The sequence below is a fragment of the Andrena cerasifolii genome, chromosome 4 (genome assembly GCF_050908995.1).
Source record: "Andrena cerasifolii isolate SP2316 chromosome 4, iyAndCera1_principal, whole genome shotgun sequence".
Classification (NCBI taxonomy): Eukaryota; Metazoa; Arthropoda; class Insecta; order Hymenoptera; family Andrenidae; genus Andrena; species Andrena cerasifolii.
Window position 1 is genome coordinate 2,479,461 of NC_135121.1, and position 25,454 is coordinate 2,504,914.

General features: G+C 38.6%; 3 protein-coding genes across 5 annotated transcripts in view; 2 read left to right on the forward strand and 1 right to left on the reverse strand.

The window, feature by feature from the left end:
- Positions 1–381: 381 nt before the first annotated feature.
- LOC143367931 (kallikrein 1-related peptidase b22) lies at positions 382–4,327 on the forward strand. Its single transcript, XM_076810199.1, has 4 exons — positions 382–893; positions 960–1,498; positions 3,797–4,211; positions 4,304–4,327. Exons 1-4 carry the CDS (start codon positions 696–698, stop codon positions 4,325–4,327), a joined length of 1,176 nt encoding a protein of 391 aa, XP_076666314.1. The 5' UTR covers positions 382–695.
- A 185-nt stretch (positions 4,328–4,512) lies between these two features.
- Mrps33 (mitochondrial ribosomal protein S33) lies at positions 4,513–5,212 on the reverse strand. The gene is made up of 2 exons (XM_076809926.1): positions 5,102–5,212; positions 4,513–4,918 (listed from the first exon to the last, which is right to left on the reverse strand). The coding sequence occupies exon 2, from the start codon at positions 4,875–4,877 to the stop codon at positions 4,542–4,544; it is 336 nt and encodes a 111-aa protein (XP_076666041.1). The 5' UTR covers positions 4,878–4,918; positions 5,102–5,212; the 3' UTR covers positions 4,513–4,541.
- A 6,998-nt stretch (positions 5,213–12,210) lies between these two features.
- Positions 12,211–25,454, forward strand: part of Ggamma30a (guanine nucleotide-binding protein subunit gamma-e) — a 78,355-nt gene continuing 65,111 nt past the window's right edge. For 2 of the 3 annotated variants that reach the window (XM_076810451.1, XM_076810453.1), the window contains exon 1: positions 12,211–12,327. The gene's annotated coding sequence lies outside the window, so the exon portion shown is untranslated. The remainder of the gene's footprint in view (positions 12,328–25,454) is intronic. The other variant, XM_076810452.1, reaches the window with a different exon arrangement.

The window sequence follows — 25,454 nt, forward strand, 5'->3', positions numbered from 1 at the left end:
CCACGAGTAAACCGCTCTATTTGTGCATATATCCCGTAACACGCGACAACGTCTCACACGGGAACGTTAGACGTGTGTACAGTCTGAAGCTCCTATACAGCACGGAAAATTGAATTTTGTCTGCCAATCTCTTTTGACTTTTTCTACTTCATTTGTATTTTTTGGAAATTTATTCCAGTTTTGGCGTTTGGTACAGATTTTGCGGGCAACTTCAGTTACTGTTCGACTAACTGTACCTACTCTGACGAACACCCGTATCCTCACCAATGCCTACTTGCAAACCGGGATTGCGGACCTCCATTTTCTCTTTCCGTGAAAGACCGTCACCTCTGATTTCGTTCACGATATCGAAAAATGTATCCGCCAGGTAGTTCACATGATGTTCTTCGAATCTAAACATGGTACGGTACTCTCGGATATGGTTTCTTCGACTTTTGTAAACACTAACATTTACTTGCAGTTTTCAGTAAGTACTATGTGTTATGCATACGTGTTTTACGTATTTACTGAAAAATTAGTAAAAACTATTTCTAATAAATACTTCATCCTTTATTGCATACGGCACTGAGTATTTGCTGAAAAATCACTAGTAAAAGCTTATACTTGCTTTTATGCATACAGCCCAATAACTTGAAGATAGTCATGCAACTACAATAAACGCCTATAATATTTATTATACTTACCCTATAGCAAATATGTCCATATGTATTCTGTTCTTGTTACTGTTAATAAATCTGAAGGAATATAAAAGTATGCTGCTTAGAGGAAAAAGGGCATATGATGGTCAGTTTCCTTGGTTAATACAGTTTCAAACAATAGCACCATGCGGCGGCGTACTTCTTTCATCCGACTGGGTTTTAACCGCGGCACAATGTGTACAAGATAAAAGAAATGTATGTCATGCTTTCACTTCTAATATTAAAAAACATGTATTTAATATTTCATTTTTATTTTCGTAGTCGATTATTTTGTTTGCGGCTGGCTTAAATGGAACTGGATCTACGCAAACAGTGTCTGTAAAAGCTACTTACATATATCCTCAATATGAAGCTTACTCTGTGTTTCCTGATCGAGATTCTAACATAGCTCTTTTAAAACTTGTGGAGCCATTTGCTGTATGCAATATTAAAATAATCTTACCGAATATTGTTCCTGTCAGCTATGACGATAATTGCAAATCATGTCTAATATTTGGTTGGCAAAGCTACGTTTCACCAACTTCAAAAGTTTTGGCTAAACCGATTCAATACAATGAAGTAATTTTTAATTCCTGGAAACTATGCGCACACATGATTAAGACGAACGAAAATTACACAAATTTATTTTGTGCAATGGTTAAATTTAAAAATGAAATGAAAGCTTGTGCTGGCAATCCTGGCTCGCCACTGATATGTGAAGATAAGTATGACCAAATAGCTTTGCTTGGAATTGCGTCCTGGACAAACTTTTCTTTGGAATGTGGAGATCTACCAACATACGTTGATCTTCATACATTTAGGTATAATTTTCAAAAGAAACTTACAAAGCTATAGCTATTAAGCCAATGCATTTGCAAATACATTTCTTATTGTATTAAATTTTATAAAGCCTTTTTCTTTGTAAGATTTCATATTTACAGTTAGGGACAAAAGTAAGGGGACAGCTAGTGGAAATGGTTATCAATGAAATTTAATCAAAGTAGTACCATTGTTATAAACTTACATTTATCTCTACATATATAAATGAAAACGTCTGTTTTCCTGTTCCCTTATAACTTAGGAACTAATAGATCAATTTCGATGCGGCTTTTTTTAACGCGTAGTACAATTCTCGGGGAAGGTTTTAGGCTATAATATCATCTCGATATTACTAAATGGGACTGAGTAATAAGCGAAATAGTGAAGCGGAGCAGATAGATCTTATTTTACATCGTGTCCATCGGGCTGCGGCGTAGGAGATCTGTGTGACGGTTTTCCGCACAGTGGGGATGCTTGAGGACCACATCGTTTGCCTATACATGTATATAAAAGAAGAAGTCCTGACTGACTGACTGACTCATCAACGCCCAGCTCAAAGTGTTTAATCTAGGAACGTGAAATTTCATGACGTAGGCGCCCACTAAGGAAGGATTTTTGAAAATTCCGTCCCCAAAGGGGTGAAATGTATTTTCTCGGATTCCTTAATATCTGTTAGGTCCGATTATATATCAACTTGGTTCTACTTACAAAGGTTCCCCACACAAATGCCTAAAAACCAATTTCAGGATTTTGCCGTAATCAACCCTTAAGAGGGTGGAAAGGAGTAAACTATGTTTTCACGGACTTCTCAATATATCTTAGGCCCGATTAGATATCAACTCGGTTTTTAAATACAAAGGTTATCCACACAAATTCATAAAAATTAATTTCAGAATTTTGCCCTAATCAACCCCTAAGGGAGTGGTGAGAAAGGGTGAAATGTGTTTTCATAGAGTCCTTAATATCTCTTACGCCCGAAGCGAAGCGCGGGTATATTTGCTAGTGTATTATATATGTTTATGGTACATACATTATTTAGTCAATAATTGAAATTAATATTTACATTTCTGTAGAAGTAAATTGTGTATACTGAATAGGTCAGCAAATTGCAGAGGGACAAAAGTAAGTGGACACATAATAAAATACGTAATAAATAAAATACATAATAAAATGAATACTTGGTATTGCCGCTTTTTGCTTGAATTGTTGCTTCCAAACGTCGTAGATTACTGTTTATTAAATTTTCAATATATTCTTTACTAATATTTTGGAATGCTGACTGTAAACTTTTGAAAAAATCGATCGTGTTATTTCGCTTATCCAATGGAACTTTCGCGTGCAGTAAACACCATAAGTTCACTATAGGATTCAAGTCGGGGTTCTGTGTCGGTTATTCAAGCAATTTAATATTGAAATCTTCAAAAATTTGCCACTTTTCGTGGCAGTGCGTTTTGGATCATTGTCCTGTTGGAAATCAAATTCTTCGTGGAGACTAAATACTAAAAGTTTTTTATTAATATCTCGTAAACTAATAAATTCCCAAAACAACAATTTTAGATTTAGGGTCCAAACACCCTCCCCACAAATCTTGTGTCGATCGGCCACTGGGGCCATTCGGAAGTACAGCCTTTTGATATACTAAATGAAAATTTAGAAGGGGCAGTGCTGAAAATGGGTCCCGACGAAGAATTTGTTTCACAACAGGACAATGTTCCCAAACACACTGTCACGAAAAGTGAGAAAAATTTTGAAGATTCTATTATTAAATTGCTGGAATAATCGAAACAGAGCACCGAATTGAATCCTATAGCGAACTTATGGTGTTTACTGCACGCGAAAGTTCCATTGGATAAGCGAAATAATACGATCGATTTTTTCAAAAGTTTACAGTCAGCATTCCAAAATATTAGTAAAGAATATATTGAAAATTTAATCAACAGTACTCTACGACGTTTGGAAGCAACAATTCAAGCAAAAAGTGGCAATACCAAGTATTAATTTTATTATGTATTTTATTTATTATGTATTTTATTACGTGTCCACTTACTTTTGTCCCTCTGCAATTTGCTGACCTATTCAGTATACACAATTTACTTCTACAGAAATGTAAATATTAATTTCAATTATTGACTAAATAATGTATGTACCATAAGCATATATAATACATAAATGTAAGTTTATAACAATAGTACTAGTTTGACTAAACTTCAATGATAACCATATCCACTAGCTGTCCACTTACTTTTGTCCCCGACTATATATATTTAAAATGTAATTCAATCACGTAATATTTGTTTAAGGATATGGATATATAATATAATATTTAATGACAAAGAAAAAAAAGAATGGGACACCAATAATAAATCAAATCAACAGCACTTCAAGTTAGAAGATAATGTTACTACATACGATAGTGCACAGAATGACACAGGTCTATTAGAAATAAATTATTGGTTCAATGATACAAAGAAGCTGTTACAAAATATATTTACAGCTGCAGAAAGATATCGAGCAAGATCTATGGAAAATATGAACACATCACAGTTGTGGAACAAATTACAGTTACCAGTTGTTGATCATATCACTGATACAAATATTTCTACTTCTCATGGTCACCATGGGACTTATACAGATATAATGAAAGAATCAAGTAATAGTATTTACAGATACAAAGAGATTGGAAATTTTAGAGGTTGTCAAAATCAGAATCAAATGGTACAAAATTTTAACAGACATGAACAGTTTGAAAATTTAAATAAATCCTTATTGTGTAACAACAACTTTGATAAAATAACTATGGAACGCAGAAAAAATCAAATGGAATTAGATGATTTTGAACTTTTATTACCATTTAATTTTGAAGACATAACTACTTCCTATTCTAATATTACTATTATGTACTCTAAAAGTCTATGCTTTTTCTATCTTATATTATGGTATACCTTTTATATTACTATCTATATGTAATATTTTATTCTTGAATATATACATATATCATATAAAATAAAGCATACAATGTAGTGTAATAAGTTTAATTTAAACATATTATTTGCTTTTACTTTTACAGACTGGTGGAACCCATTTCTTTTTACCACGGAGTTCTCTTAATCGTTCATATTCTTCTTTAAAATCTTGATGTTCATCTCTAAACAGACCATAAAGTCTAAGGTGCTTCATTAATAAATCAGTTTGAATATGTCGTGGGTAATAATTCACGATTTCTGGTCGTTTCTCTATCGGCTTTTCACTAAACAATTTCACAACTTTCATGGATTTTTGATTTGTTGTTCTAGTTACTTCACCAAAAATTCGATTACTCAAACGATTCATACGATTAGCGTAGTTAGTACCCACTTTTGCAAGATCCACGTATTTGTTCATTTTTTAATATTTGATACGTGGTGATTCTTTCGGAATAGTTCCTAAAGAAGGGAAACAAATTCAGGTTATGTACGCTGAAAAAATAGTGTCTGTTACAGTATAAATTTCAGTCACTTATAACACTCATAGTTAGTTTTTAAGTAAGCAAATGTGCTGTATTTTTAGTGCAAGACTAAAGTGATGCGAAATTAATTTTCAATACAGATTTCAACTATAAAATTCACCTGTTACGCTATCACGTGAACATAGTTTTAGGTTAAATGACTCCACATTGTAAAGGTTTAGACGCGCCAAATTTAAATTGTCAAGTGATGCAATGTGTAACTACGTTGTTGGGTGGCCGCTCGGTGAATTTCGTATGGAGCAGGGTTGCTGCCCGTGACGTGCTAAAGCACTTTGCTCGTGGTAGATTTAGTGTTTATTAGAAAATATTTAAATAAACAAGAACAACATTTAACTGGGAACTTAGAGCATATAAACATGGAGGAAACATGCAATGGGCGAAAATGTAGACGGCGGTAGAAAGAGAAAGATATACATTGGGGACACCTTCTCTCTTTCTAACATCACAGACGAGGTATAGAATAGACCCATCACCTTATGGGACTTCGTGTCGCCACCCAATCTGTGTTACCGACCCATAATTTCAGGACTGAATTTAGCGACCTCTGTTCATGAACAGCGTCCAACTCAGCAACTACTCTGAAATGTGTTGAGATGCTGAAAGGTGTGTGCGTACTTGTATACGTGTGACTTGTTTAGAGAGAGAGTTTGACATAAGAGGGTAGGCTTTTGTTACGGTATGCTTTGGCTCGGTTGGTCAACGACTCACGCGGATTTCTCTCCGAAAATCCATTTCGTGGATCAAGACACCATGGCGTTCAGAAATGGCATTTCTTCAAAGCCCGTGCAAGCTATAAATTGCAAGATGACATTGTTTATTAGCACTTTGCGTACCCTTGCGAACCCTTTCACGTATCGTGCGCCGAAAAAAGTATTAAAAATTCACGCTGTTACTGATATTCCCACAAGTTTCTAATGCACTGTTTAATCATTCCAGTGAAGTAATAATAATTGGATTCCGTTTGCCCCTAATATTAGTTTACCGCCAACACTGAAATTTACAGTAAAATCTAATTTTAAAAGTCTCGCAGAATGTTGCATGATGCATGAGTGTCTTGTGGTGCATGGATGCAACTGCAAATCGAGTTACTTTTGAAACCCGCATTGTGAAATAAAAGTTTGTCTAGTCCTGAGAAATTCATCGGTTCAGTGAAGTGTGTGCATGGCATAGTGCATATTATCTCGTGCTTTCTCAATTCGCGCATCAATTTCATCGATTACTGGACCATGTGGGAGGCCTTTTAATTTAACAGCATTCCATTCAGATATACCCGTTACTTAGAAGACTTTGTCAGAAACTGAAGGATGTTTAAAAACAGAAAATGATTTTGTAATCGTGTGCAACGCGATTGTAGAGTCAGTGCCTGTGCCTGCCAAAAAGTGTTTCATAGAGTACCGTGCCTCTACGTGTTAGTGATGTGAACGCGAATTCCCATAAGGTGATAGGTCTATCGTTTTAGCCTATACTTCGCCGATGTTAGTAACTAAGGGGGAGAAACAAGTATCTCACTCATATTTCTCCAAATATTCCTGCAACTATTCACTTACACTAAGTTCAACTAAAACGTATTTATACATTATAAATAATACTACGTGATATGTATAAGCATTAACATTAATGTATCGAACGATTAAACATTGAGAATAAAAGAGAATTCAGTCGGCGCAGAAAATCATTTGCAAATCCAAGGCCAAATGTTACAAATTGCTTGATATCTCGAGTTCTATCGATTATAGTTAATAATAATTTATACTGGGCGGTTAGTGTAAATGTTGTTAACATTATTTGTCACAGCAATAGCCACTGGAATGGATATTTTAGCCGAAAATCCATTTTTGCCGAAGAATTCGCTGGATTTCGCAATTGTAACTAACCGTCGACCTTGTTTTGATCGGGGGACATCATTCCTCGAAATCTACATAAGGAGCTCACAGATCTTCATGTACTCAGTCGTCGTCGGTCCTCCGGGCTTGAAGGACCTCCGGGAACCCTGGAGCTGCCGAGCCACCTGGATCCACTGGACTTCCTGGGGACCTGGTCAGGGGTTCAACCCTGGTTCTTCTTCCCCTCCCCCTGGAGCTGCCGAGCCACCTGGATCCACTGGACTTCCTGGGGACCTGGTTCTTCCTCCCCCCGGAGCTGCCGAGCCACCTGGACCATTCGGAACTGCTGAACTTGCTGGGGACCTGGTCAGGATTTCAACCCTGGTTCTTCCGCCAGCCTCTCGTCCCTCTGGCCTGGGTTCGTTTATTCGCTTGGTGCTGATGAAATTTTGGGGTTCGGTAAGTCATTTAAAATTTTATTGTTTTGCGAATGTCAAATCTGATTTCTTCGGTCGTTTTCCATCATCTGTCCTATTTCCATGCATACTTTCGAGAATTTTGCGCGAGTCGTTCTATTTTGTGTGTTTCTTCGATGGGTTTGCATGATTTATTTTATTTGATGCATTTCTTCGATGGGTTTAAATGATTTATTTCATTTTCGTGAATTTCTTCGATGGTTTTCTCTGATTCATTTCATCTCGTCGATGTCTTCGATGGTTTTTCCTGATTCATTTCATGTCTTCGATGGTTTTTCCTGATTTATTTCATCTCGTCGATGTCTTCGATGGTTTTCTCTGATTCATTTCATCTCGTCGATGTCTTCGATGGTTTTCTCTGATTCATATCATCTCGTCGATGTCTTCGATGGTTTTCCCTGATTCATTTCATCTCGTCTATGTCTTCGATGGTTTTTTGTGACTTCTGTCACTCTGTCATGCATCTCATCGATGGGTCTACATTCTCTGCTCTTTCCTTCAAGTACTTATCTCTGCGGTGGTTTTGCATGCTCGTGCGTGCTCTGCTGTTGGTCGAAATTATCTCGATCGTCTCCAACTCAATAAGCTTTTCCTTAATTTCTATCCAGGCCGACCACACCGTTACTAACATATAGTAGTTGATTGTTTCAGCTTTTCAGATTCACCGTTACTCGGGGAATGGAGTTAATAACACGATATATTTAAAAAGAAACTAGTGAAAAGTGATAGTGAAAAGTGATCGTGCAAAGTGACAGTGAAAGAAGACATCTAAGGAAGCCTAGGCTAATTTATTATAGTATGAAGTATTTAAGGTCCCATGTAAAATTGCCAAGCAGTCACTAAATCATTAACTTTGTTGTTCGTTTATTGGCTCCTCATCTGTGATGAGGAGGTTACCGCTGCTTCCGTTTGCGGAAGCAAGTGACTGAGCATGGAATCGGTATGGGTGGATCAGTTTCATCCCTTGGTGTTCTTGTCCAAAGGGAAAAGTTTCGGGCGTAGGGGTGCACATTTTGGTACACTGCCTGCGTAAGTCACCCGGTTCGATTACCCAATCTCCGTGTTAGACGGCTTCTTTCCTGAATTTCTTTTAATCGAGTGATTGCTTGGCAGTTCCCTAGATTCTATATCTAAACCGAAGGGATCGATGGAACTTTGTTTCCATCCATCTCTTTGGTTTAGTAGGCTTCATGTACAGGGAGATCGATGGAACTTTGATTCCATCTATCTCTCTACGGGTCTCCAAGCGCAGCAACCTCCTCGCGGTGAGACCTGGTAATCGGTGAGAACCGAGCCGATGGCTGCGATTGTCAAATATTCTAGTCGTATATAAGAATTTCTTTAACTTGCAATACTATGGTAGAATGTAAGAATAAAATATGTAACTTAAAATGTTGTTCGATTGTTCCTACCGAACCCCAGAATACGAATGTAGTGTTAAGATGGAAGAATAAGTGCAAGTTGGAATATTTCAGCGAGATACTGGAACTGTTGAGTTTTTCACAATTTTTAAAGTCCTCTCTGCTTCAGCATTTTATTGAAATATACAAAGTTACAATTCCTTTGCGAGGTATTCCACGTTACATCATGAAAGCATGTCTTCCACAAATAATGTTGTTGTTTATATAAATTTGTATGTTAAATAAATTTGTTATGCGTTAAATAAACCGGAATAGGACAGCAAGGTTAAAAGACGAATGTGATATCGTTTTATTTTCTTCCTCCGTTCTCTTCCGTTGAACGAAATAAGTTCATAAGACGATTTTTAAATTGTTACTCTAACAGAAACATTTGTAAATCGCGGGCATTGACTCTCAAAACATAAACTAGTTTTACTCGTGCTTAATTCTAGTTCCTACCATGCGTAGCGTTACAATCTGTTTTGAGACTTCACCGGTAACGTTGCATGCGACACTAAAATGGCAAGGGGGTCCTAGGACCCCCTAAACCGGCGACACAAAAATACATTGCTTGATAGGTCTATTCTATACCTCGTCTGTGCTAACATTAAGGGGGTAGACACGGGTAATGCAGCGCGCTGTATACCGACACAATCTGGCCCGAAACATGAGTTCGGGATTTTTCGTTTTTCGTCCTTATATGAGCAGATTTGGGGCTGGGCGAGGTCTCATTCGAAAGAGGAAGGTTCAATGCGGAGCGCTCTGCTCATGGTTCAACGAGATTGTGTTGATATGTAATAATATCAGTGTCCAAAGTAAAGCAAAAGTCGACAAAATATACCCGCAGAATCCAAGCATTTTTAGGTCACTAAAACAGTTTTGCGACTCAAACGGTGAGCAGAGCGCTCCGCATTGAATCTTCTTCTTTCGAATGAGACCACTCCCAGGCCAAAATCTGCTCATATACGAACGAAAAACGAAAAATCGTGACTACATTCCCAAATCAGAGTTCCGCCATATTGGCGATAATAAATAGCAAGTCACGTGACAAATTTAGTTGAGGTAGTAGATATGAGATGGCGCCTACTCGGGAGGACTGCCAACGTGGATTCATAGCAAAACTGAATATACGAGCCACAATAAAAGCATGATGGAGTCAATGTATGCATTTTCGGACGATTGTAGGTTGTGGTTATATGGTGTGTCTTGTTGTGCGAATGCCACAATCCAATGCATGTTATATTGTTGACCCATAAGAGAAAACTTATTTTCGACTAAAAAAGCTGATCATATTATAAAAGTCTTTATGGACCAATATAAATCGGATCAAAATCCAAACATAATATCATTACGGCAATTTGCAGGAGAAAAATACGCTTACAATCAGTTACATGATGCAGCTGAGTTTATTACCTCTCTTTGTGATCATGAGATTCTTATTCAGAGTGCAGTACAACACGAAATAACAAAAGTATTAACATGTTTAGCGTGTAATTACACAAGTACTACTATCAGTACAAATTGTGCGGTACATCTTGCACTGCCCAAGATGTTAAAAAAAATCATTTGAATTTCAAGACATAATAAAACACAATTTCACAGGATGGAAAAATCTGAAAGGTCCTTGCAATAATTGTGATAATTCAAATTCAAACATAATGAAGAAAGTCAATATAACTGCTTCCAAACAAATTCTTATTGCAAAATTACATTTGTTCGATCACGATAGTAGTGGAACAACGAAAGTGGAAAATTTCGACATGAAAACAATACCTACTACTAAAATACAAATGGTAGATCACTGTTATAAACTTAACGCAGCGATTTTCCGCCACGGTAAAAATATTGCCGATGATCATTGCACGAGTATGGTAAGAGGTAAGGGCAAAACGTGGGTATCCATTGATGATTTGCTAGTAGAAAAACAAGCTTGGCCATGAATTGCTAAAAATGCATACATATTTTTCTTCGAAAGGTGTTAATTGTGGTTGTTATTACACTTCAATGTTAAATACGTTCAGCGCTATAAGCTGCTTCGCGCACCATGTATTGTACACAAAGTACTATACATATAATACATATAGATCGGCATTGCGGTGCATATGGTTTCTTTTCGCAGTTGTTAAACTTACGTAGAATTTATCCTTAATTATGTCTCGTGACAATTTGTAAGTTATAATATTAAAAATTATCTGAAGTCATTTCCTATGCAAATTATCTTTGTAAAAAGAAGTGAGGTCCCCATAAAAAACTTCAAAAAAGTAAAAAAATTACGCCAAGTACATGAAATCAAATAAATCACAAAAAATAGAAGATAATAATAATTACAAAATAAAAAAAAAAATGTGAAATTAAAATGAGCTGCAAGTACATAAAGGTGTTTTCAGTCAAATACTTGGCGTGGCCAGGCAAGATCAAGGTGTCGATGAATAAGAATTATTTAAAAACCGGAAACTAATGAAAGTGTTCGCAACATCTCAAAGTTTTATTTAAATTGTTAAATTATTAGCTGTACGCCTCTCGAAGGCAAGGTATTGGTGTCGATGAATGATCTTAGAATTATTTAAAAACGCAAAATAATGATAGTGTACTCATATATTTTCAGAGTTTTAAATTGACAAATTATCTGAACGCCTGCGAGGGGGCAGGTATGGGTATTAATGATGATCTGAGAATACCTTGCCACCCCACGCCAAGTATTTGAGTGAAAGCACCTTTATGTACTTGCAGCTCATTTTGATTTCACATCTTTTTTTTATTTTGTACTTATTATTATCTTCTACCTTTTTGCGATTTATTTTTATGGGGATATAAAATACATGAGTTTCTTCCGGGCAACATGGCCGAACCACGAGTTTCATTTCGCACCTGAGCATTTCCTTAATATCCAGTAACATCAAAATTTACACAGGTACGAGTATATCGTATTTATCATTTAATGAGTAAATTGAATTTATTAAATTCTTTCATGTACTTCACTGTGTTGTAAAAGTTATAAATGACTAAAACATAATTTATGACTGATAAAATCAATTCATTTTTATAAGAATATCATCAAGTACTTATAAGAAAATTCTTCATTTCAAATTTTGTCCAGCTAAATCGGCGATTTGGTTCACGGCGCGCGGTGTAGATACACCTGTGTGTATATTGTATGTATATGCATGTAATATTGAAATGGCCATGTGGTATATGTATATATCTATGTGTGCTAAATATTTCAATCTTTCCGTAGATAATTTCATATACATTGTAAATAATTTCTAAAATACAGCCTCTTAAATTCATATGTGTATCAATTTCGTTTCTATCGGTACTGATTCACTTGCTGTGGTAATTCGGACGGATTCAGTGAGGTCAGACTAAGGTTAATGCGTTTATTCGCTCAAAAAATGTACTATGACAACAATGATTGAAGTTATCGGCAGGTAAATTACCAACAAATTAGATTGTCGAGTTTCGTTGAGGCTTCCATAAGCGAATCGAGAAACCTACCAAGAGTCGGCTTCTCTCAGAACTTCACCGACCTCCGAGAAGGTGAGTGAGTGCTACTATAATATTCGACAAGTCTCAGCAGATTCCCTGTGACACGTGTGCGAGTTGCTATTTTCAAATTGTACGTGTTGGGTAAGTACTAATATCGAGAATATCGCTGATAATTGTCACTAAAGAAATGTGGGATTCGATTCTGCGATTTTATAACTTGCGAAAGTTCAGCGTATGTACGTCAGCGTGTTAATTATTTCAATATGAAAGTATGAATCTCTGTTTTTCATCATTCCAATAATGTACGTACTTATACAGAACGTTTTCCGTTACATTATTTAATTGCAAAATATCCATTTAAAACTTTTTGGGTATCGCATTAAAACTAGCCTGTGTAGGAGTAGAGGTATTTATATGTAACAACGATAATCATAAATTAATAATGATAATGATTGCAATGTTTCGTTTGTGTTTATGATCGACTAAAAATTTTAACGCATTAGTATATCACAAATATTTTTTCCGCGTATCATTCTATTATACACCGTCTTGAATTTTCGTTCTAAAAGGAAAAGGAATTATTGATATTACATAGCAATAATATTAGAACACGGTTGTCAATTTAATATATCGACGTGCGTTACGAAAAGCAGCATGTGTCATTTGTCTTATGAAAAACAGCATGTTTGCCTTCATTGCGAAAATTCTCGCGTTTGAGCGGTTTGCCACAAAAAGTAGCATGTTCCATTTGTAGCAACGAAAAGTAGCACATTTGGATGTTTAGCTACGAAATATAGCATGATTCGTCTTTCGCTACGAAAACTAACACGTTTCAGCGATTTGCCAAACATTAAATTATGTAGATTAAAATTTTCACATGTGTTTCCTATTTGAGATTAGGTGGAGTTATTATTTATTAAATAATAATTTCAACAGTTCTTCGATGCAAAATGCACTTCAACAATTTTAACTGATCACGCGTCGAAGCGTGATAGTTTCTGCCGTATAATACAAAATGTGCTATTCTTCGTGGCGAAATAATTTTCGCCGCAAAATACGCGGCCTAATATGTTAGTTTTCGCAGCGGAAGATCAAACGTGCTAATATTCGTTAGAAACGATGCAATGGGCTTCTTTACGTGGACAACTGAAACGTACTCTATTTTGTAAGAAAAATGAAACGTGCTAACTTTTCGTAACGCGCGTCGGTATAGTGTATACATATTTATTTTATACATTACACAAAATATGTGGGAATTTTGGGATACAATAGATTAGTCACGCAACTTCCGTACCTATATTGGACCATTGTATACGCATAATGTCCCTTAGCAGATGAACACCTCAGAAAGTAAAATGAAAATCTAAGATGAAACACATTAAGGAAGTCTGACAGTATAATCGGTTCATTCTATTCTGTCCACTCTACTGCAAAATCCCCGGCGTAGAATGTCCTAATTTCACGCGGTTGACGCGCAGCCACGACCGTTTCATGAAGACGTTATTGGGGTCAGCAGAATTTGACTATACGTTAAATATTACACTACTTAAGGGGTCTTCTCAGTGTGACGGCTGACAAAAACTTAATTTTCCGGTAATTAAAGGCAGAGCTTGGTTAACTAGCTAAAAATCAAGACATTTTCGGGATTTTTTTTTACAGAAAGTATTTAATCGATCTTCCTGAAACTTTCAGAATATTGTAGCCCCCACCCCCCATAAACATGGCTCGTGTATGAAAGAAGCTACTTCCCTTTGATTCTCGAAAAAATTAAAAAAAGATCAGATGCAAAGACTGTGAATTCAACTTTGCTAATTCCAATTGTATACAAATCAATTCAGTGCTGAGATTTTCAGCTTCGGTTTTAAGTAATTAGCGGGCCGTATGAAGATCATTTTACGATCGGAGATAATATAAACTTGGTAGAGACTAATTTAAACGAATCAAAGTCAGTAGTGGATTAAGACAGATGCGGATTTTTGTCTTATACAGTGGCCCACTAATTACTTAAAAACGAAGCTGAAAATCTGAGCACTGAATTGATTTGTATACAATTGGAATTAGCAAAGTTGATTTCACAATCTTTGCATATGAACTTTTTTTAATTTTTTCGAGAATTAAAAGGAATTAGCTTCTTTCATACATGAGTCATGTTTATGGGGGGTGGGGGATTTCATCACTTTTTTCTTAAATACAGACAAATCTAACGTAGAAGTACAAATAATACTTTTTTTGTCCTCGACTTTTTCATGTATTTGAGGGGGGTAGGACAGAGGAGTGACATTATAAGATTTCTGGAAAAAGGTTTTCGTCTGTTAATTCTGCTTTCGAGGGGCGACATCTACCGGCGTCAAGTGGAGAATTAAAACGAGAATGGCGACATCTACTGGCGTCAAGTACTAGCGCTACGTGACGTCTGACTGTCTCGTAAAAAAAATTATCATTTTGATAACTATTAATTCAGAATAATTATTTTATCTTTTAGAAAAACAGCTTGAAACATTAAGTAAAACGACGAATGGGTTAAAAAAAAATTATTCGCTGGATCATGTTAAAACACCGGAACTATGTCTAAGATAAGATAATAAGGCCAAAATAGCTGCGGGGTCGTACCCATTTCGCTGGCATTCGTGTATAGAGACGTGTAGAGGGGTAAGGGGAATTAACTTCCAGACACGACCGCGTCTGTTGATTGTCAGATTAAGGTAAATAAAAAAATTATTTTTATTAAAAAGTATGGCAAATAACAGAATTATAGGGGCTTATGTCCAGTCCATTGGCGGTCGAAATTGTTCCACGGCGGACGTCTACTGTATTCATCTGAAACCAAAAATTCAAGAATTTTTGTTTAGTTTATGAGTGCACGCACAAAAGCCACATAAGGTAAATGTCCCCATTTCTGCTCATTTAATATTTTTCTTATTATTATAAGCGTTATGATTGTACTATAGTTGCAACAAAATAATTCTAAATTATTTGAACATTTATCCGAGTGTTGCACGAGGTTGGGGTTAATCAAAGTGCAGCATAAGCAACGAAAAACTTTTAAAACGAAAGGCTCATGATTTTTCGATCGAGTTCTAGCTGGTTGTGCTAAGCAACCGCGTTACTATTGGTATTCGATAATTGGGCAGAAAATAGTTTTTGCAGTAAAAATTCTGATCTAATAACAAAAACAGATACCGTATTGTGCTTTGGATTTAGATTTTTTTACTATTCTTAACTTTTTTAAGTAGAAAACAGGTGTGCAGGTTTAGGGTCAAGTGAATCACCGTCATGTCCTCATTTCTACTCACCAGTTTTAGTAACATAACCTCACAATTCAATGTATGCGGCATGATGTAGGAACCATAAGGTGTGCTGTTGCGCAGCCCTCCAGATTAGCCAATAACGTGCCCTTCCCAAGATCATCCATGTTGGATTGTCAACCAATACGACAGTTGCATTAAAAACTGGTAACGTAACAGTACATAGTGTTGCGCGTCTCGTCACGATATGTTTTATTGTAGAGTGAAGTAGGTGCCAAACAGCGCGATATCGAGATTCGATAGACAGCGACGTTTGAAAAGTCCTTTTAAATTTTAATGTAGCGCGCACGACAGAAGACCAAGCACGTTCCGTTATTGTGTAATGTAAAAGTACTGCAGGTTCGCTCATACAGGGTCAGCGTTTTATCCTGCAACCCGCGCTCGCGCGAATTTGTAAAATGGCAACAGCGCCTCACGGACGCATTCCACTGCAACCATGCACCGGCCCAGCGGAGAGCTGCTAGCGACCGCTGGGCAGCAGTGATGTCCAAGCTCCGAAAATTTTAGGATGGTCCCTTTCAAATTAACGTCGCAAAGACCTATTGGGAATTTTCCGGCTCAGGTAATCGAGCCGCGCGCTCCGCTTTTATGATCGGTTTACGCCTTCCTCTACGTTCTCACTCTCTCTCGGGCTACGCCTGCTCGTCGCGCGGTGGGGATTCGGTGCCCGTGAGGTATGCACACATGCAGCGAATCATCTCCACCACTTTAACTACATAGACGGGACACGATTCCGAGTGGTCGTTTCTTGCTTCTTTCTTGCCAAAGGCGAGAGCGAGATGGAATGAAAGTGAGTCTAAACACGCTCATGCCCGGTGCGCACGCAAAGGACGGAGTATCAGGCGTACGAACAAAACGAAGCGAGACAAAGTATGTATCAACGCGTCATCTGTCTCGTATCGTTCCTCGCTTGCTTTCAGTCCCTCTGACACGCTCTCGTTCCATCTCGCTTACGCCTTCGCAGAACAAGAGCCGGTCAGAAGTGGTGGGGATAGCGCCAAGTTCCAGACGTGTAGGCCAAACCGAGTTCTTAGCGTAGAAATACATACATCAGAATAGGTGTGTGTTAGGTCTGAAAAAATTCAGGAGCTTTATTGGTCAGAACATTGATTCTGTCTCGATAGCTTCAACTCGTACTGGTCTACGCATAGCTTCGTAAGGCATACAACTATTACGCTAAGAATAAACAACAGCCACACGGCTACGTTCAGGCGGAGTCGAGCAGTGTTCCCGTTACCCCACCATACGCTTCGGGGACCCAGCAAACTTCAACTGCCAATCCACGATTGTCAGGTGGTGGTAGCCGATTTCTCCTCGCGCGCTGAGCGCGAAACGATACACGATACTAACGCTTCGTAATGACTGAGAGAAGGAATCGAACTTTCTCGAACTTTTTTTTTTTACCTAGCAACAGTATCGGCACTGTTGATTTGACCGCCGTCGCGACGTCAGACATTTCGTGCTACCTGCATGCCCACGTACACCTCTGCGTCTTCCACCGTGATGTCGAATGACTCCCTCAGGGCAGCCTCTCGTGATCGACTCTATTTTTCTCGCTGCAATCAGACCGTCGTCTACGAAGAGAGCCAGATAGATTTCGTCGTCACCCAGTCGTCCATGGAAGATACACGGATCTGCATCGGCGGGTACAAGCTCGAAGCGCCTGAAGAATTATCTAATAACATTATTACAGCACCTCGGCGCTTGTTTTAAACCATATAACGCTTTGTTTAACTTGCATACTACGACTTCATACTCACGATTTATCGTTAAACCTTTTGGAATTTTCATATACACTTCCTCGTTTAAAGTCCCGTACAAAAGCGCAGTCTTTGTATCGAATTGGGCTAGCTCTAAATCTCTTTCCGCGTCAATTGCTAACATTACTCGTAACGAAGTATACCTAACCACTGTGCAAATGTCTTTATATAGTCTCTCCCTTCTTTTTGCATAAATCCTCTTGCACAGAATCGTGCTTTGCAGCGACGAACTTCCCCGGATGAACCTCGCAGCACTCAAAACACCCACTTCGAGTCTATCAGGTGATGATTCTTGGATGCTGGCACTATGGGCCAGGTGTCGTTATGCCGGTGTGCCTGGAGTTCCTCCTCGATTGCCCTCTTCCATTCGGGTGCATTTGTACCCGAGATTGCTTCCTTGAACGAAACAGGTTCTTCATATGTTACGATATTTGCCTCATACCTGTCCGGTCTTTGTATCAGCGCACGATCTCTCAGTTGTCTCTGGGAAGTCGTTGGTTGCTTATCTCTGTTGGCTTCCTCTTCCTCCTGGACGTCTGACGCGGTTTCCGGTTTAGCTCCTTCTTCTTCTTGTTCGACTTCCATCCCTTGCGGTATTTCCAGCTGAATCGACGTTTGCTCCTGTGGGTCCCGGTTGCAGGTCTTCCCGTTGAATACCACATTCCTTGACACGTGTAACGCATCGCTACCCACCGCCATTAATTTTTCCTTTTTCTATTATATATTAATCATTATTTCTCCGTTCTATTATATATTATTCGTTATTCCGTTCCATTATATCTAGTTATAACATTAGTATTAAGACATACGAAACTCATGCGAGCGACACATATCGGGGAAACAGTGAACTAAGTTACGCGCAACGCATGCGCATAACCATATATTCAAATTATAACTCAGTGCCGCGAACGACTTGAGCGCGCAGGCGCAGACCGCACGATAAACCGGACGCCGAATAAACCTAGTGCAGTGCGCGAGTGGTGGGAACCGGAAGCGAATTTCGATTGGTGCGCAAGAACGGCGCAGCGACTGATTGGCGGGCCGAGCACCGGGCAGCAGTATAAATATCGGACGCCAGCAGCAGCAAGAGCAGACTGAGACATGGTTCTGCCACCGAACTAACTCATTCCTAGGTCGTTTTAGCTAGCCCCTAGTATAGCAAGTCTACTACAAGTTTATCTAAAATCGGCGTCCTGACTTCCAACTCAAATTCTGTTTCGAGGTCGCTTTTGCTAGCCCCTCAACTTCCAATTCCGAGGTCGCTTTAACTAGCCTCTCAACGCCTATCCGAGGTCGCTTTATTTAGCCCCTCAACTTTCATACGAGGTCGCTTTCACTAGCCCCTCACCTCCTATCACAAAAAGCGTTGGGCCAACTGATAGGCACCACCAAGAAGACATTACAAATCCGAGGAAACGAATCGTCTAAAATCCAACTTCCATCTGGGGACGCCTTAATTGACTACCTAGCTACCATCCTAGAAAGCGTGGGCCAGCTGATAGGCAACAGGAAGACATTACGACTCCGAGAGAAGAAATCCTCTTCGATTCAAACTAAAACATTCTAAATCGACCTAGCGCCTTTTTCATTATATTATAAATTACCGACTTAGTGTCGAGACTTTACGTTTAATTTACGATGTAGAATCGTACCTTTATATTATATCTTTAATATTATTTACGCCACAGTTATACTATTCTAAACCGAAATCAAAAACGATATTTAATTACCAAACTAGCGTAAAAACCGAAATCAAGAACGATATTCTTAATTACCGACTTAGCGTAAAAACCGAAACCAAAACTATATTTCTTATTACCGACTTACGGTCAAATCCGAAATCAAAACTATATTCTTTATTACCGACCGATACGTCCATACGTAATTACATTTAGTTCTATTAATTTTTCGTCAAGATCACACGACTACTGTAGTTTATGTTCATTTCTGACCTAGTGTCAAAACCTTTTTGAATAAACTATTTTGTTATTTATTGTTGAAAGAAGGACTCTCGTATGTTGAAATTCATTTCTTAATCGCACGCCAACCGAACCATTTCCCACAATTCCACGGGTAACCGCTCTATTCGTGGAGTCTCCTGTAATTAACGGCAACGCCACGTTAGAGAACGTTACACCTATCGACATTCGTTGAAAATGCTATTAATTATGTTAGATACATATGTATACACTTAAGGTCTGTGCACACATATCCGTTCCGTGGGCGTAAAAGGTATCGGTTACTTATTTTGGAATGGAGCAGCGCACACTTGTCAGTTTCGTGAAATTCGACGGTTTCTCCGGACACGTCAGTTCCGGGCCGTCAGGATCAGTGTTAAAAAATATCGTTTGCGTGCTTTACAATGGAGCAGCGCACATTTGTCCGTGTCAAGAATGTCGGCAGATGTCAGTGTAGAACCCCTATCCGATCAGTGAAACTAAAATTTGGTTGCCAACGATATTTGGGTATTTGGACTGACGGAGTCCTGAAATCACGGAAAGGTGAAAAGGACGACCTTTTTTTTATGACTGTAAAAGATTCTCGGGTCGAAGCTCTCGCACCTCGCACTTCGGGGGTCCTAGACTCTAGAGTCATAAAGACAAGGACAGGAATAGGCCACTCAGAAATGAAAATTGGAATTTCTATAATTAATATTATATCTCCATACAAGTACCACCAATGGATTGCTGGAGTTTTTGCAATTAAAATTATTCCAAACATGATATAATTCTGATCATTTTTAATGATTGTAACGAAAAGAGTTTTGTACTTGAATTTTACGCGGTATAGGTATCGGGTATGATCGGATTCATAAATGCTGGGTGTTAGGAAAATGGAGCTGGATGTGCGTTTCAACAGGATGTGCAAACTTAGAGCTCTTTCACATGGCGATGCATGTATCGCGATACGTGTATGATGGATACCGATTTTCCATTGATTATTATAGCTTCCATAGGAATTGTTCACACGACGATTCTCTATTGCGATACTGATTTTATCTACCCCGCAAACGTCGGTCGCAAGATATTTTTTGTCTGAAGTCGACAGGTGAAACGTGGAAACGAGCGGACTCTTTCACACAGCGCAGGGCGAAACACGTATCGTGATACGTGTCGACCATTTGTTCCTCAATAAAAAATATCGTCTCATGCCCCACACATTTTTGGACAAAATATTTATCTGAAGAAATGAAAGAGATTGAAGCGTTATCTATTTGGATTTTACACAAAAGATGTAGTAAAAAACGAGCGAAGAGGAAGCATTGGGTTCATCCCATGAACAGCAGTAGACATGAAAAGAGAACTTTTCATGTATTATTTTATGAACTTCGAAATGAAAGTCATACATTTTTTAATTACTTTAGAATGTCTGCACCTCGCCGCGTGACGTGTGAAAGGGTTCACCCGTTACGTTTCGTTTGCCGACATCATACGAAAAGTATCATGCAGCCGACGTTTGCGGGATACAAGAAATCAGTATCACGATATGATAATTATTCTGTGAACGCTTCTATAAACAATGTATAGTCGCTATCTACCATACACGTAGCATACGGGGTAAAGTGACGCGAACAAAGTTTGAAGTCGAATAAAATTTTTCCCATTCAATAAAAATGTGTGGAAATAGATTTATAATATAATTCGAACATTACTATTGATAAATAACGAATAGCAATACTTAAAATAAACTTAAAGTATATTAAAATTCAACTTGAAAAGAAAATGCCAAAACGATCATTTTACCCCATATATGGGGTAAAGTGAGCTGAAATAAAATACGAGTTTTAATTAAGGATATAGATAATTATTAACCCCTTACGCTGGGATGACGTGTGTAGCACGTCAGTTTCTGCTTTTTTTAAACTTGGTTGTCAGAAACTGTGGCAGATTTTTCATTTTTTTGAGGTTAGATTGTGTTCCATCACGCCGCGTGGTTTCCCAGCTAGCTGACAGGTTAGGTTATTGCGCATATCACTCGCGCATCTTTTCTTTGCAGCTCAGTTTACCCCGGTCACTTTGCCCCGAATGTGTACTCAGTGGAAAATTAATTAATAATGTTAGGATTAATATTTTCTCAAACGCGTTTACATGTATGTTTATAAGCTTGTTATAAACACGCAGAAAAAAATTGGAATTAAGAACGTTTAGAAGAATGTTTAGAACTGTACAAACTCGCCTACGCGCTTTTGTACTAAAAAAGCACACATAGGAACAAAAGCGGTAGTTCGCTGACTGCGCGTGGTCCCGTGTGCGTCGGCTTCCCTTCAAATTGGGGACGGATCCCTTATCGCTTGAGTATATAAAAAAAATACACGCGCTCGAGTATCAAAACAAAAAGATGCGCGACATATTGGCTACAAGAAAAGATGGGCCACAGGGGGAGATATTACTATGGAGAGGTGGAAACTTCGCGTCTGCAAAGAACGCAGGTCCGATTACCGGGTCCCTACGCGAAGTGCATTGGCCCTCGTCGTGAGTAATCGCGTATAATTTTTTAATACAACAGCGTGTGGATGAGGTTTTATAGATTAAAATGTTCTTTTACATTAATAATTAGCAGTGAATTGCTGATGTCGAGGAAAGCATCCATTTACAGGAAACCAGATGTTGCGCTATGTACGAGCATTGGAGTAAAACTTCCTTAAATCTACCTACCTAAGGAATTTTTAAATTATCGTTACAGGCACAGAAAAAAAAGTGGCAAAAAGCGACCTTCATTATTTTCTTCGCGCAGTTGATAATTCTGGTAATTTAATAGTTGAAAAAAGTAAGTTTCTTTGTACTTTCCTGGAAACTAACCACAAGTAACATGAACTATTGTCTGATTTTCGAAAGAAGATGCCTGGGCGGGCCATCATCACAAGTTAGTTGCCGGTTTTTCAAAAATCAGACACTACCTAATCAAAAGTAAAATTGCCTAACTAATCAAAATCGAAACTAATACATTCAGCAGGACAACCAAGACACTTAGATAGGTCTTGTGACTTATAGGGGCAAGAAGAAAAAACTGAATGCATTATTGATTGTGAGTATGAGACTCGTCCCCCCCTCATTACCGAATCTCAATTCGGTTTGGGATAACCTCTTGTCCTAGCCATCTGCAGATCAGGATCAATCAAAGAAAAGAGGAAAACTAAAAGACTCCCATGTGCCATTACTTCAGTAAAGTGGCAAGAATACTACGAGACAATAAAAATTCAACAATTAGATAATCAAAAAAGGCTGCTGAAAACATAAAATTGAAGAAAAAACAGGAATAGCTTTTGAAAATAGAGAAAGCTCGAATAAGAGAAGAGAAAGCTAAAAAAACAGAGATGAGCAAAATTAAAAAAGAAAAACTTTTATTAAAAAAAATTAAAAACGAGAATTAAATACATTTGTAATGTTATAGGTACCTACTGTGTTCTGAAATAAATAAATTAGTCAAGTTTCTATTATTATAATATATAGATTGTATTTTTGTATTCTTATGTTAGGTCCCTAATCTAAACTGCCTTTCTACTTGTGTTGATAAAGAAAAAAGTTTGTTTTGTATGAGCGTTTTTCAGTGCTTTCTCGTCGCAAAATGAAGTATTTTTCTTTCTGTTCATTCATTGGGTACAAGGTATTCATTTATTGGGTATTTTGTTCATTCACTAGTATATTGGGCATTGATTACATTTTTATGATTTATTTCAGACGCCGTTCAAGTCAAATAGCACAAACAATTTTCTCAGACATTTTTAAACTCTATTCTGTTAGAAATTCTTGTTTCATTAACAAATTAGGACGTTATTTAATTTGTATCGTTATTTGAAACTAAATAAACGCTTAGCTGTTCATTCACTGATCAATTCACCCTAGTGACTCTGAAGTCGAATTAAAAGTCCAAGTCTGTTCTCTCCGCTGGCGGGCCTATATTTATACTCATCGATGGAACTTTGCCCGCGCCAATCACTCGTCGCACGTTACGCGCATCAATTAGAATTCGTATCTGGCTTGCGCCAATCGTGTGTTACACTCGCGGTTCACTCGGCGTTCGGTTGATCGTACGTTCTGCGCATGTGCGCTCGATCCTCTCGAGATCCGCACTTGTTCGTTCGGTTGAATGACACTGCGCACGCGTTCGCGTCACTGGGTTCCTTCACTTCTCGCTAGATCGCACGCCACTCGTACGCGTGTGGGGAGCGGCAGTTCTCCCACTCCGAGGACTGGTCGGTAGTGGGGAGACCTAGCGAACCGGCATGCGTTGCCATGCGGAACGCACGTCACTTCACTTCGTTACGACTTCTCGTAGAGGCAAGTCCCTTGCAGGAGACTGCTAGCCTCCTCTTGGACCTTATGTCCAGTCTTTTTGTATCACGTGGCCATTTAGATTCACGTGTGTAAATAACACATCCTGCACTAGTTGCGCTTTCTCAGACGTGGTTCCACGTCCTGTTAAGCACGTCCGTGTTCGCCTCTGGTGACTCCGGCGTTGCCTGTAAATGTATATACGTACTAAGCCAACAGTGTACTAGTTATTATCCAGCACCTTCCCATCACCTACGGCAGTAGGGACGTAAGGGGGAATAGACTAGTGCACCCTTTATACTTACTCCTACACGCGCTCTCGCGTGCGCGGTAGACTATCTTATTGCTAACACGGAATGAATTAGGTTTAATACAAAGAGAATAATAATTAATATAATAAAAGGGAAATGAAAAATTTAACGGCGACTCGTCTCGGTTCGTTACACCCGTGACATCAATGACGAAGCCGAAATGGATCACATCCGATGAATGTTATTGTTTACACAGAAACAAAATCGATTTTTTGGGCGAAAACGCGTCTACCGAATCTTCGGCCTTTCTCGCTTTTTTCTTGCCGAAGGCGAGAGCGAGTCGAACGCAGTTGATGCTTTGTCTCGCTCTGTCTTTCGGGCGCGTGATATTCCGACCTTTGCGTGCGCGACGGAATATCAGGTATCCGAGGAACGGCACGAGATGGCGCGTCGTCTGTTTCGTGCCGTTGTTACGAGGTAGAGAAGGCACTCGTGCTTTCTCAGTAACGTTAGAGTTTATTGTAGATAGACTTTTGTTACAAAGATGAAAACCGTGCTTAAGGTAACGCAATGACGATCTGTTTGAGTCGGTGGTCCGTACTGGAGTCTCTGGAATCGGTGGAGCTCCAGGGGTTTTATACCCCTTGAGGGCACGACGCTTTCCTGTGTTCTTTGGCGGGAAAATCAGGCGGTAAGATTTGGCGGGAAGATCCTTTTGGGATCTAGCGCTAAGATCTATTGGGAAGGGTCGGAGAGAAGATATAGCGCTAGGATCTATCGGGAAAGGTGTAACGGGTGGACCTAACGAGAAGTTACGAGTTGGTCCTTTGTCACAGGTTGGGGACGAACCTTGTCTATTGGTGCCAACCTGGCGCATAGCGTAACACCGTTCACAAATCTAGTTTTTAACGTTTAAATTCTGTATTTTTGCGGACCCCCTACTCACGCTCACAGCGGTTACGCACTCGGTCTGAAGGTAATCTCGGGTATGGTCATCCTTTGTCTACTAGACGCTATATTTATTGTTTGGATGTTGCTTTTAGTGATGAAGTTATAAGACGAAACAATATAACCCATTTTCGTCACCCTTTTCGTAACGCTCGACTTTTCGTGCATGCCCCCAGTACTGTACCAATTTTAAAGACGTGATTCATGTAAAAAGAATCAAAATTTTCAGAACGTTTACTAGTCTGATCTCTTTATTTTTAAGATATCTCGAGTACCAAACGATTTATGACTAAATCCCCTATATATGTTCTTTTTCCTTATTGTCTTACGAATCGATTAATAGAAAACACATTAAAAACAATGCAGCACATCCAGAGATATAGGCAAAAGAACGCTCTGGGTTACGCTAACCTATGTGTGCCTGTAGGGGGAGTATATTATAGTGTAACCTTTGAGGGTTAATAATAGGTTCATTAGTACAAAGTGATGTCTCTTTATTTCATTTTGAAAACCGTCAGGTTTTTCTGCTCAATCCTGTATTTCATTCAAAATAATTTTATCCACAGTATATCCTGTTTGATCCGGTTTTACCCCACCTCGATGTGTTTGATCCGGTTTTACCCCACCTCAATGGAAACGCTTACTACCTTTCTTGTGATTTCTATCGAGCAATGAAACTTTTATTTCAGAAATAATAAATGAGGCAACAAGCTAACAATCATAGTTCTTATT